This window comes from Chenopodium quinoa, unplaced genomic scaffold (assembly GCF_001683475.1).
Source record: "Chenopodium quinoa cultivar QQ74 unplaced genomic scaffold, ASM168347v1, whole genome shotgun sequence".
Classification (NCBI taxonomy): domain Eukaryota; kingdom Viridiplantae; phylum Streptophyta; class Magnoliopsida; order Caryophyllales; family Amaranthaceae; genus Chenopodium; species Chenopodium quinoa.
This window is the reverse complement of record NW_018742861.1, coordinates 340,082-354,796: the sequence shown is the minus strand read 5'-3', so window position 1 is coordinate 354,796 and position 14,715 is coordinate 340,082. Positions and strand designations below refer to the sequence as shown.

Genomic DNA, 14,715 nt, shown 5'->3' with positions numbered 1-14,715 from the left:
ATGGTGATAATATGGTTTAGAGAGAAACTGTTCAGTCAAGGGTATAAGGATGAGACGATTTTGGAAAAGTACTGTCTTTCTTAGTAGTGGGCTAGAAGGTTGCAAGAGAGAACATGTTAGCTACCCTCGAGCATTTGTAAAGGAAACATGTTCCGATGCTAAGGTAAATTGTAAGAACGATAAGGATAGATGTACCATAGATATGGATGTCAAAAAGTATATGAACAAGTATCTGGAGGAGGTTTTCTTGACAACAGGTGATACTGGGATCCTTAATGTCTAAATTCACCTTTCTTTAAGGTACGGTTTAGATACTAAGTAGTATGAGGGTCGTCAAGCCCCCATTTAAGAATCCATACAGAAACTATTATCTTTGAACAAGTGTAACTGTTTTTATATTTGTATAGATGGAGCAAAAATTGCATAAAAGTTTTAAGTTTTTCTCCTTATGCAAATAGATGAACATTGAACTGGATTTATGTCTTTTCATGGTTGGATATGAGTTCCTCTCACAATTTCACCCAATATGGAGTATTATGGCTGTTGTCAACTATTCTTTTCTAGAATTTGTTCAGCTATTAGAGGATTTTTACTGCGTATTCACTGATGTAATTAAGGATGACAAAACATTCTCCATGATCAAGAAGGAGAGTGTTCCTTTGGCAGCGAACCGAAATCCCAGAAGCGAATCCATTTTAAGAGATTGTGGGGGACCTCGTGATGAAAAGGGGCATGTGATTGAAGATTCTATGTTTAAGCTGTTCAATGATTCAGGAGGGAAAGTCAGAAAGAGGTCCTCTGAATGCATAACTGGTTAGTGTAAGCTTTTGATGCAGTCTCAAAGTTATGGTATACATTTGTTTTTGTACATTGAATTGTCAAATGCGGATTGCATAACAACTTATTCAACCATTACTTAATGTACGCAAAATTGCCTTCAAGCTTATCCCGGTTCTTCATGTTTATGTTAGGAAAATGCCTTCTGTTTTCATGTTTAATAATTAGTCGTCTAGCAAATATGTGTACATGAGTGTGATAGTAAATTTGCAGATTTACAAGGTGTAGCAACACAGAGGGTATACAGTTTGCTTCAGATTTTCTGATCTGCAGCTAAAATCTCCATAATGTTAATAAGGATGCACAACAATGCTCTTGAAAATTAGAAGGTAATAAAATGAGTAGAGGGCCTACGCAGACTTAGCCACTTAGGTTCTGTTTTCCTCAACTTTTTAAAAAACTTCAGTAAAATTAAGTTAATAAAAATTCCCTATAAAAAAGGTAAAAGCTTAGCATATATAAGAAAAGTTTAGCAAATAATTAGTCTAATAAGCTTCCTCTGTGGTAGCCTGTAGGATCTTCCGCCACTTACCATTCACCAATCTCTCTGCCATTTCCAAATTCTTCTTGAAAAGGTTGTAGGCTTTCACTTTCACGCAGTTGTTGATGTGCCATGTGCACAATAAGTGGTTCGATTCGGGAAACAGCTCTGCTATGGGGGCAAAGAGACCTCCCTCACAGTCGCTGACGATGGCTGCTGGATGAACATTAGGCCCGATGTAGTTTCTCAGCTTCTCCAACACCCAATAATAACTTGGAGCCGTCTCATCCCTGATGATTGCATGACCAATCAGAAAGTTCTGGTTCGTTGGAGCCATCCCAACCATCTCAACCAGTGGGAACTTGTACTTGTTTGTCTTGTACGTTGAGTCGATCAAAATCACAAATGGCCAAGACTTGATCATATCAGCACAATCAGGATGCACAAGGAAAAGATGAGTCACCTCCGTTGTATCTTCATCAGAATCAAACCAGAACAGGTAACCACGTGATTGTGCCTGGTGTAGCAGCTGCTGTATAGGGTTCCTTCCCTCTGACCGTTCAAACCTAAGTTGCTGTCTGACGTTGTAGATGTGTCTTCGGTTTGGATGGTCTTCTGGAAATTTCTCTAACACAGATGCTAATATTTTAGCAGGCTTCACTTGAGCATCACTCATTTCTTTCACAACTAGTTTCGCAGCAGGACTTAAGCCGCTTAGTTGTCGATGACCCTCTTCATATACTATCATCTCATGGTTGTGATACCCCCATTTAGAGTAACCAATCACTTCCCAACCGTCACGACTCCGTAGTTGTCGAACCTTTACTCTGAACTCACACCCACAACCTTTCCGCTTTGTATCAAACCGAGTGGCTGTACGAAAATCTCTTTCTTCTCTTTTGCGATAACGGTCACATCTCAAAATGCGATCCATTCTACCATCCCGTTGAGATTTATGAGTTACTACTACCAAGCAAAATCCAGCTGCAATTGCAACCTCTTTTGCCCAATCAATCGCCTGTTGAGCTTCTTCAAATGGACCATCATGTCCAAATATCCCACTGTAATCATTTCCGTCTCCACCATATTCCTGCATCAATTATATATTACAATAAATACATTTAACGGATAATACATTTAATTTCTATATTTACACAGAATTAACACAAAAAAAAACATAATTATATATAATCAAACTTAATTTTTATAAAAACCCAATTCGAATTTTCAAACTAAATTTAAAAATATACCATTTCGAATTTTCAAATTTAATTTTTAAAAAAAACCTATTTCGAATTTTCAAATTTAATTTAAAAAAAACCCATTTCGAATTTTTTTAAAAAATCATTTTCGATTTTTTTTTTACAAAAAAATTAAATAAAAAACAACAACAAAATCAAAAAAGAAAAAAAAATTAATTATTAAAGGTGGCGTCTGCCAGGGCTGCCACAGCCACTGGACTGGCGCCTGGCAGGGCCGCCTCACCCAGTGGAGTGGCGTCTGCCCAGGACGCCAGTCTGGTGGTCTGGGCTGGACGCCACTCTGGTGGTTCTGGCGTCTGGCTTGGACGTCCAGGCTACGGTTTGGGCGTCCACCCTAGGCGCCGGAGCCACTCCGACGGTAAACCGTGAATTTTAACGGTGACTTACCTCGTTTTCCGTCGACGACGACGTACCTCCGGCGTCCCCCGCATCTCCGGCCTGCCCTCCGGTCTCCCCCGGCGAGCCAGTACGGCTCCACATTTTTTACACCGAGATTATTTCAATTTTAGAAAAAGGGCATAATGGTCAAACCATATCATATTTGTGGGCTTTATATGGTAAATTGCGGGCGATGTTTAGCGTTTCACTTATTATTTCCGTTGTTTTTTTTGTTTATTCAATTACACCTAATTGCCCAAAGGAAGGAACCCTCTCCGGCACTTGGGCAGTTTGGAGACTTTGGACACCATCGAATAACTTCACCATCTTGTCGCACACACACGGACAGGAGTAACATCATCTTCTAAGGTACTCTTCTCTCTTTTGCTTTCATCAATTTTTTTGTGTGCCAATCTTTTACAACTCATGTGTTTATACTTATATATGAATTCCTATTTTCCGACATATGCCTTTTGTTATTTGATCATGAATTCATTAGATTTTTGTTCGGAATTCGTAATATTTTCGACCTTTTTAAATTTTAATCGTCAAGTTATAATTTTTGTTCAAAATCCTACTTGGGTTTTCCTTAACATGTAATTTGATTGTCATATTTGTATTTTCTGGGTATTATATAATGTTTTTGGGTATTTTTTGCTCTCACTATTTTTGTTTGTCTTCAATTGCTGCTATTTAATTTTAATTTCGTCATTTCATTTTTCTGTTAGGTTTTATAATCGGTTTGAAAAACAATTGTGATAGTTTTAATTGGATTTAGTTTGTTTCTTGGTGAATTTGATGAAGACCTTTTAACCCAAATAATTAATTATACACATTGATATTGATTTTTATTCGATTTAAACACTGATGTTTATTTTCGGTTCTTGTGTGTTTGAGTCAAGGTCATTGGCGGAGCCACATTAGAACAAGGGGGGACAGTTGTCCCCCCATTTTCGAAAAAAAAGTTTTTTTTTTTAAAAAAAAAAATCAAGAAAATACAGTAAAAGGCTATAAATATCATATACTTACAGTAAATATCACAATATTGAATATGGTTTGGTGGTTGAGTCCTTAGTAAGGCTGTGCCTTGGTCTTAGGTTCGATTCCCCACTCTACTATTTTTCAGCTTTTTTGTTTTTTTTTCCCCTACTTGTTTTTTGATTACTCTAATTTTCAATAGTCTTTTTAATTTTATTTTTCATTTCCTATTTCTTGTTTTAGGATTTTTAATTTTATTATGTGCTTAAACTCTATTTTTTTACATTTCTAATAAATAGATTACTATTAATTAATTGTTTGTAACTGTGTTTTAACTTTTATTAATACATACGAAATACATATGTAATAATATGATTGATTTGAGAAAGTTGAGTTTATTTTTTCGAATGTAACTCAAACCCAGACCCTTCATATCTACCATCAATTTGTTCTAACGATAATTATTTGACTTTATGATAAGGTAATTAATTCGTATATATCAATTATGTGATTACATAACGGGATTTACAAACATAAATTTATTCATTTTTGTTGGATAATTTTCTTAATATACAATAAAACTTTTTTATTCCTCTTTTGCCATATAGAAATAATTGGCATATGTGATTTCAAATAAATATTAAACAATTTAGGTGATCAATTTTTTTCTTGAATTTTTGCCGAAACTTTAACTCCAAAATTTGTCCCCCGAATTATAAATCCTGGCTCCGCCACTGGTCAAGGTATTAAATGAAAGTTGGATATTTGCTGATTAAGAATGATGCTTGACTCAATGACTCCTCTAAAAATAGGAAATATCATTAATTTTATAGGGCTATTCATTCATTCTGTTTTGTAGGATTAAACAAGTAACTCATATCCTTGTCTATCTCTCCGTGATTTGTTTACGAATTTTAAACAACCAATGTGTTTCTTGAGGTTTCAATTCATTAACCATCCAGTGTGTCGAACTTGAGCTTCAAAACTTGAATCTACAGTCAAATCTGTTGATAAGAATTTACGCGATCCATAGAACAGGTGGGTACCCACTCATTTTCCAGTTAACTTGTTTCTGCAGTTTTGCTCATGCAGGTACAACAAAGAAATATGTTTACTCTCATGCTCTGTCTTGTGTCATAGGCTTTGATTTTATTTTTAGAAGATAATTCATGTAGTGATTGGATTGTTAATTGTTACTATAAAATTGACACAACAATATGAATGTTGAAGCTAACACATAGCTTTTCTGATTTTGGATTACCATCATCAGAATAATATCAACTTCGGTGTATGGTAGAGTGGGAAATATAGGTGTTCAATATTTGATAATAGAGACTGATAAACAAAAATGCCTTCCCAAATCCCAAGTGGATGTAACCTCAAGTTTCGCCAACATCTCAATTGATTCTAGATGTGGCATATGATCGATTATTGAGATGATAATGACATACCCACAACTATAATAATGTGTTTAATAGAGTACATCGGTAGAATTTTGAATTTGGACATACTAAAACATATTAATATGTTTTAATACGTGTAAAACGAGAGTTTGTTGCAGAAGCTTTGCTTGGCTGGAATGAGATCAGTGTTGTTGCTCTGAAACTAATTTAGAGGCAGTATTAGGCATATTTTTCCATTTGATATGGTTTTAATAATTTGGAGGAATTAATCTTGGAAGGATTTTAACTATAGCATCTTCAGATTCTGAGATTTACATTAGGCCAAATAATATATTGTCCTCAGTATATACTACGTATTAAGCTTTTGGATTTATCTTGTATCGTTCTTTGTATTTGATTGTATATAATGGATATTGTTGAAGAGATCAAAATGGCCTATTGACTAAGAAGATTCTGCAGTCTTTAGTTTGCATATAATGTTTCAGAACTTTGCGTGAGAACTTTTATAGTCTTTGTGCTTTTCTAGATTTTTTACCCCTGATAATTATCTTCTGCATATATTTTGATTGATTGCAATATTCCTTGCTACTTCCTTCCTACCCCTCTTCCCATTTCTATAATTCAGTTCTCTCTTTGGGACTAATCATCATTAAGACCACTAAAGCAAGATGACATGAATGCTATGATGAGTAACAAGTGAAGCTGCTGAAATTTTCTTACTTATCTTAAACACTATTTAAGCGAATAACAGATGCACATATTTCTGTATTGATTGAGTGTTTATTGTTTGTTAGCTGATGTTGCATCTTACATGTTCCTGAAAATGGCTTGAATTTTGCTAATGTTGTGGAACAGCTGCTGTTTTGACTTCTTCGTATATCTTTCTCAATAAATCTGTCTTCTTTCCTAACTTGTTAGGTTGTTAAAAAGCATCACCTGCTTTCATATAATGACAGAAGCCGTAATCTCTGACATTAGCTCCAAAGTATTTTTGATGAGGAAACTAAGCTAATTTATCGATGTAAGAAATGCCGTCAAATTGTTGCTTCACAAAAGAGTATAGTTTCACATGAGCAAGGTAAGGGAGAGGAAAGCTTTGGATGGAGAAAGAAGAAGGGTGAGTCCAATTCGTTGCCTGAATGCTCTGCCATATTTGTCGAGCCTTTGAAGTGGATGCAAACAGGTAAGATAGTAAGAGTATTGGCTTAAGTTTTGTCTTTATTATTATTATTATTTTCAATACAGTAATCATGAATCCAACTTTTGAAGATGCTAAATTTGGTAATTTACTTTTACACCAGTTCAAGAAGGATATGTTTGGGAGAAGCTCTATTGCATGGGGTGCAAGTCTCGATTAGGTTCTTTCAACTGGACTGGCATGCAATGTAGCTGTGGTGCTTGGGTTAATCCTGCTTTTCAGATTCAGAAAAGCCGAATTGATGAATGCCGAATATGAGTTGTGTTCATAAGCTATGTAGTTGATTCTTTGATTTAGTTGAACATAATTGCTTTGAAGCATGTTTGATGTGCCTATTGGATATGCTTCGTATATATGTGTAGGCTTTCAGTGATGCGCTCTGCTGATATGATGTAAATGCTACCACCAATGTTTCTCGTATATTTATTATTCTTATTGTACTTAATACTTCATAAGATTCAAATTCTGCGACTCTACTTCCTATTAGTCGTGCTCATTTTCTACTTGATGACTACGACAACATATTGAGATGGTGCCTATGGTAACTCCAAATGGAAACCATTTGTGTCATGACTTTTAGGAGTCTTTTGTCAAAAAAAAAAAAAAAAAAAAAGGGGTCTTTTTGCCAAGAAACAAGAAAGTATGCGAAAGGACGTTGAGCGTGCTTTTGGGGTATTACAGGCTCTCTTTGCAATAATAAGAAATTCCGCTTTTGCTCGTGATGCATCAATGTTGGAAAAAATTATGATATCTTGCATTATTATGGACAACATGATCGTTGAGGATGAACGAGATACATATACAACATATTATGATCCGACTGAATATGATCAAGCATCACCTCCATCTTCAAGCAGCAGAAATAATAATGAACCCTTTCAATATTAAAATAGTAAAAATCGAATTGCAAGTTTGGATAATTACATGTCTAATAGAGCTCGTGATCGTGATGAAGATATGCATAGAGCCCTAAAATCGGATTTAGTGGAACATTTGTGGCTCAAGTTTGGGGGTAATAATAGGCATAATAATCGACAGTAATGTATTATTCCAATTTTAGCTATCTTTATTTAAATATCATGCTAAATTTTTTTTAAAGAAATGTTCTATGTATTGGTGTATTTTTAAGATTTATTATCGTATTGTCAAATAATATGTTATCGTATCATCTTATCATTTTTTTTACTTAGTTAACGATTATTAGATCACAATTTACATTAATAATGAATAATTATTAACTATGTTTAATTAATGTTGATTAAATAATGTAATAATTTATTATTAATTATTTAATTCATATAGTTATGGTGGGGTAGAGTAAAAGTAAGAAAGAGGAAATCTGGACTTCTCAAAAAAAAAAAAAAAAAAAAAAGTAAGAAAGAGGAAATCAATAACCACAAAATTAGAGGGCAACCGATGGGGAGGGCATGGGCATAAGTGGGTATGGGAGCTGGGCATTAATGAGGTGGAAGAGAGAGAAATTAATTAAAAATGTGATGACCACCATTGCCTTGGGCAATGGATGGCTATGCTGAGGGTAATCAACTCTGCTCTATATTTGTTAGCTTATTCGATGATAGATGATTTTCTGACCGCCATTGTAATGAATAAGATTGGATTCTTTAGTACTCAGCGTTTGCGGCTCAACTGTAGCTTCAAATTTGATGGGTATAAACTGTAATAGTGCAAATTTTCAATCTTAATGTAATCTTCTTTTATTTTTTCATTTTCTTTGATAAGTTACTAAAAAATTGTACTCCTAATCGTAAGTGTAAAATGGGCCTTTATTTCTTGAGAGTTGAGATTCATGAAGTTGAGGATTTGGGTTTTATTTTGTGTTGTTCTGTTTAAAAAATAAATAAATAAATAAAAATTAAGGTTAATTAGGCCTCTTTTACTTCACTTTATTTTTTTTGAATTGTAATTATTTTTAATGAAACAAAATTATATTAGTTGAACTTAAATTATTTTTACTGAACTTAAATTAATTTTACCGAATTTAAATTGATTTTACTGAACTGGAATTAATTTTGCTGAATTGACATTATTTTTACAGATTTTTTTATTATACTTCTTCTTTAAGATAACTGAATTTTACTGAAATGAAATTATTTTTACTAAAATGAATTTATTTTTATTGAACTTAACTGAACTTATTTTTACTGATCTAAATTTTTTTTTACTTAATATTATTTTTTTTTTAGGGTGAAGTGAATAGGGTCTTAGGTTTAATCAAGGTTAATTGGGTCTAATTAAGGAGCAATTCACTTCAGCTTAATTTCACTTCAATTCAGCTCCTAATTTCCTTCTCTCATAAAATATTCATTTCATCTCTATTCAGTTCAGTTTCAATCAGTTCAGTACATGTAAAAAGACCCTAAGTTTTTATCGGAGAGGTCTAATGAGGTTAATAAGTTAAGTTTAGAAAAGGTTAGGAGAATATAACACATGATTAATTGGGCATTTATTTGTATAATTATGTTATTAACCTTTCCAAATGTTAAAGGATTGTGATAATAAATATGAGGAAAATTTGAAAAATATCACCAATTATTGTTCACATTTTAGTAATTGTCACCTCATGTTTTTTAATTTTTATATTACCACCGACTTAAAAACATAAAAACTCCAACCTCTTTTCCCAAATTCCACTAAATGACATTACTGTGGACCCCATTATCAATTGTACCTCTCTTTTCCCTCGATTCTCGCCTTTGTCTAAACAAATATTTCCTAAAAATATATTGTTTCCTTTGAAATCGAAAAATAAAATACTTCCTCCGTTTCATAATGTTAGTATCATATTCTATTTTGGGCGTTTCAAAAAGATCTACCCATATTAAATATATTTCATTTAAACTTAATTTTTTTTGTAATTAATTGATTGTGTATTGATGACTTGACTCTAGGTAAGGAAACTTTTACCTTAAATTATGCAATTATGACTTGTATTTTCCTGATGAAAAATAAAAAAAAGTTAAATAAGGTAAACTAATTATGAAATATGTTGTACTTTAATGTTAGATTCCAAATATATTTTGTTTTTTTTTTATTTTTATTTTATGTGATTGATTCCATATGGGACTAACATTATGAAACGGAAGGAGTAATATAAAGATAAAAAAACTACAAAATAAAGTAGTACTCGTATAATATTAATCATAGTAACAAGCTAAGAATAGCAATAATACTAATCATCCCCCTTTTATGTAACCATTAAAAAGGAAATTTATTTATTCTAACATTCTATGTTAACGTAACATGTCTAACTTAACTAGGGGGTGGTATAGGGGGTAACGTTTGTAGCGAAGTACATATGCCGGTAGCTTCAGTAATTAGTTTGCAAAAATAACCTTGACAACAAAAATTTCTCATATCTCCGCATATTTGGCCAGCACCTATGCACTGAAGGCCAACATCACCATTCGGAGTTAGCGCTTGGAAGAGGTTGTTTGAGGGTAAGGGGCTAATGGGATATTGTCGGACAGCCGAGGCGAGTTGAGTTTTAATTACAACCACCAAAATTACCATCAACATTAGAAAACCAACAACCTTCTTCATCTTCATATTTCACTTGTACTCTTATTATATAGCTTGCTAATATTTTCTTGATTTCTTATTATTCTTTTTGATTAGAAATGTTTGTGTTGGATTGTTAAAGGGGACACCCTTTTATACTAAAAGATGTGAAAATCACTTTTTATTTTCTACTATAAAAGGCATATTAAATTAACTTTTACTCCGTATTTGTTTGAATTAAAGAAGGAAGTATATCAAAATTATGATTCTTTCTTTTCTAGTATTGATTCTTTATTAATTGAGATATGGGTCAATGATTTATGTGCTGTATGTCATGCCTTCACAAAAACAAAAACAAAAAAAAAAAAAAAAAAAAAAAAAAAAAAGCCTTTAAGGAAAAAAAAAGTTTATGTGTATGTCATATAGATTAACGAAAATATGGGAAACTTAATATGTCTGTTCATTATATGATATATATTTGTTATGTTGTAGGCACCAACCAAAAATGTCTTATAGTTGTTTATGGTGTTATTGCTTTAATATTGGCTTGATTGTAAAAACGAGCTGAAGAATTGTTTAGAGCTCATTCACATTTACTGAAATGAGCTGAAATTTAACTGATTGGAGCTGAACTGAACTGATTGGAGCTGAACTAAACTGAAATGAATATTTTATGAGAGAGGAAAATTAAAAGTTGAACTGACTGGAGCTAAACTAAACTGAATTGATCGATTGGAGCTGAATTGAACTGAACTGATTGGAGCTGAAGTAAACTGAAATTAAGTAAATGTGAACAGACCCTTAGTCCCAAGCCATTTTATTGGACTCCTTTGTGTTGTCTCTCGAAAGTTTGACCTACTTTATTTTTTATAAATAAAGCTGATAATTAAAAAAAAAATCAAAAATTTGAACAAAGTTAGGATTTATTAGAAAATTAGCTAAAGTGAAACGAAATTATAAAAAATATATAGTTCCTCCGTTTATTTAATTTACTATTTCTCTTTTTGAAAAGTTGTATATTAATTGCACAATTTCCCTACATGGTATGTTTTTTTCCCCTACATGGTATGTTTTTTCACTTTTTGGTTGTGTTCACACAAAAAATTCTCTATTACCCTTGTTCATTCACATATGATAACAATCATTATTACCCACCACCTTTTCTCTCTCATTTTTTTTTGGGTTTTTCTACACAGTAACCTTGTTTTTTGCACTTTTCTACGCTGTAACCTAACATATATGAGTTTCTACGTTGTAACCTTAAAATTTGAAAAATGGGTGTACAGTAACCTACGTCAGCATGCATTTATGACGGACGTTGGTGGTTGGCATTTATTCCGTCACCTAACTAATACTGTACACTCTAATTTCTCTCTCCTTTCTTTTTCCCTCCTCTTCTCTTACGTCACTTCATTCCTCCCTGTTTCATTCATTGTTCATAAACCCTAAATAGAGAATTTCAGACAAAATTCAGAGAAATCGTACGGGGAAAATTGGGGTTATTGCTGCGACACATTCGTGGAGATTAATTGAGGAGGAGAAGCATCAATCGAGGTACGCATTTTTTCTTTTATTTTGATGAATTTGTGAAGGTATTGTGTTGAATATTTGATAAAGTTTCAGAATTTTTGTGGTTTTTTGCGTGTTTGTCGTTGTGGAATGGTAAATTGCGAGCTTAGTTGTGGGTAGATTCGTTTGTGGGTTCTTTTCAATTACGGGGGTATTTATTTGTATAATTTCGTGATTGTTTGTTTGTTTTGTTGTGGCTAATTTGTTGTTGGGTATGATATATGTAACTGCTATGAAGTTGCTTAAGTATTGATATGTCTTTGTTAAAAATGTTGCAGATGGATGAAGAGAGGATTTTGAAAATCCACTATGGTGCTAATTGTGTGCAATTAACAATTGATGATATAGATAAGTGCTTGCTAATTGATGTGTTTAATGATATGTGTGAGGAATTTGCTAATAGTGGGTTTGATTTGCCTGAGTATCCTGGGTTACACTATTGCCATAATCAGAAGGCTTTTAATTTAGTTGATGATGGTACATTGATGAAAATGTTTGGGAATAAAGACAAAGAGATAGATGTGTGGGTGCATTGCTTGAATGAGCCTAGTTTTATAATGAATTTGGCTAGGATAGTGAAACCCCAACAACTTATGCCTAAGCCACAAGCATCCACCTCTGCTTTGGTGCCAGATTCTGCCACTGGCCCATATTCTGCTAGTGGGCCAGTTGTTGATGTTGGGCCATCTTCTGCTTGTACAAAACCACCTAGCACTAGCCCATCTGTAGCAGGCCCATCTAAACCTTGTTCTTCTAAACCAGACAACTTAAAACCTGGCCCACCCAAACCTTTTGTACCTATTAGGAGGAGCCCAAGGTTGACCCATTATGTGTCACCCCCAAAGCTAAATCCATCATTCACTCAGCCTAGGAGGTTACCTCGGTTGTTAGAAGAGATATCCCCTGATTCACCCCCACATATCACTCTTGCTGATGATGAGTTTTTTCATAGAAATATCTCTGAATCCCAATTGTCATCTCCACCACCCAGAAGAAGTCCAAGGCTATTACAAGGTAACCCTAGCCCAAATCTTAGGCAAGCACCAGTGAGACCACCACAAATTGAGCAAAATACAGCCCCTTTTGAGCCTACAAAGAAAACTAGATCTTGCCAAAGCAGAGCTGTTCTCTTTCCTCATGGTTAAATTACCTAACACCACTGCAAGGGTTAAGGGTGTGTTTGTTCCAAATAGTCAATCATCCCAAACTACACTAGAAGGTGAGAGTAGTAGGGTACTTAGGCCATCAGCTGCAAGAGGGGTCCAGATTAATGATGATGAAAGCTTGCATGCTGATGATGACAACAGTTCTGACAGTGATGGTGAGTACATCCCTGAAGCAGAGCAAGAGGTTGAGTGTGATAGTGATTGTGAGGATCATGACCCTGATTTAGTGCAGGAGAATTTGGCTGACTTAATGCAACAGAATTTTGTTGATGGAGGGTGGGAGCCATTCAGGTGTAATGAGAAACATTATGATGCTGATGGGGGTTACATGGGAAAGTTGTATAATAAGGGTGAGGTGTATGATGATGCAGAGTTTGGGAGAATTACTTTGAAGCCATGGCAATTATTTGTTGATAGGGATCATTTCAAGGATGCACTTAGGGATTATTGCATCCAAGAAGGTTTCAGCTTAGTAGTAAGGAAAGCTGAACATGACAGATACACTGCTGAATGTGCTGACAGCAGATGTAGGTGGAGAATTTATGCAACTTTACTCATTGATGGGTTTACTTGGGCCATCAAAAGCATCAAGCATGGGCACACATGTGACTTGAATATGGTCAACAACCCAATGTGTAATTGCAAGTGGGCAGCTGAGAAGTTGTTAGAGGATATTAGGGCCAGTCCAGATATCAAAGGGAAAGCCCTTAATCAATTACTGTGGGAGAGATATGGTATTACAATGGCTACCTCAACAATACACAAAATGAAGAGTCTAGCAATGGAGCTCATTCAGGGAGGGCATGATGAGTCATATCAAAATCTTAATGTGTATTGTCATTTGCTACAGGAGAGAAACCCAAGGACAGTGGCATTTTGTACCTGGAAAGCCTTACAGCAACCTGAAAAACCTCTCCAATTCAAGTCAATCTTCATCAGCTTTGCAGCACAGTTTGAAGGACTGATCCAAGGATGCAGGGGATTAGTTGGTGTAGATGGTTACCATTTGAAAGGCAGTTATGGAGGGATATTATTATCAGTTGTGTCCTTAGACGGGAATAATGAAATTTTCCCTGATGCAGTTGCTGTAGTAGATTCAGAGAACAAGACAAGCTGGTCTTGGTTCTTTCATCACCTCAAGAACATTCTTACTGGCACTGGAAGGATTGATTGGACTATAATGTCAGATAGGCAGAAGGTCAATATTTCTGTATACATATTACTCCTAGTTTTCTCTTATTGTTATAATTAATCATAGTCATATTAATGACTATTTCTGTATTTGTCCTAGGGCATTGACCCTGCTTTGGATCAAGTGTGGCCAAAAGTGCCTAGAAGATATTGTGCAAGGCATTTATGCAAAAACTTTAAGGGTGATTACCCAGGCATCCTGATGCATAAAATTTTTTGAGCTGTGACTAATGCATTCTCTGCCTTCAGTTTCAAAAAGGCAATGCAAAAACTACAGTCTGTTGCTGGAGTGGGAGCTGTTAAGTGGTTTAAGGACTTGGAGCCCCTTGATAGGTGGACAAAATGGAAATTTGACCCCAACTGTCCTCTGATGAGAATACCAATAACTTTGTTAAAAGTTTCAACAACACTATTGGTGTAGATAGGAGTTATCCAATCCTTACACTACTTGAAGGTAAAGCATATCTCTTTACAACATCATTGTCTAATTTGGACCTGTGATAATGACTTGTGTACTTTGTTGTTACAATGACAGGAATTAGGAGGATTGCTATGGTAAGACATGCTACGAGGCAACAACTGGCTGAGCAATTGGTAGAACAAGGCATCTGTCCTAACATTAGAGAGAGGATAAGGGTTGTCACCAAGGAATCCAGGTTATGCCATGCATACCCATCTGGGAGGGGAGAGTATGAAGTTTCTGATGGAAGAAGCATGCTCCCAGTGTCATTGA

At 34.5% G+C, this 14,715-nt stretch overlaps 1 protein-coding gene across 1 annotated transcript; it reads left to right on the top strand.

Moving 5' to 3' along the window:
• The first annotated feature begins 5,022 nt into the window (after positions 1-5,022).
• Positions 5,023-7,909, top strand: LOC110726136 (probable inactive dual specificity protein phosphatase-like At4g18593). The gene is made up of 3 exons (XM_021905602.1): positions 5,023-5,028; positions 6,318-6,522; positions 6,641-7,909. Exons 1-3 carry the CDS (start codon positions 5,023-5,025, stop codon positions 6,793-6,795), a joined length of 366 nt encoding a protein of 121 aa, XP_021761294.1. The 3' UTR covers positions 6,796-7,909.
• Positions 7,910-14,715: the final 6,806 nt, after the last annotated feature.

Coding starts and splice junctions, on each gene's coding strand:
- LOC110726136 (XM_021905602.1), top strand. Junction 6,523..6,640: donor TTTGAAGTGGATGCAAACAG/GTAAGATAGTAA, acceptor CTTTTACACCAG/TTCAAGAAGGATATGTTTGG.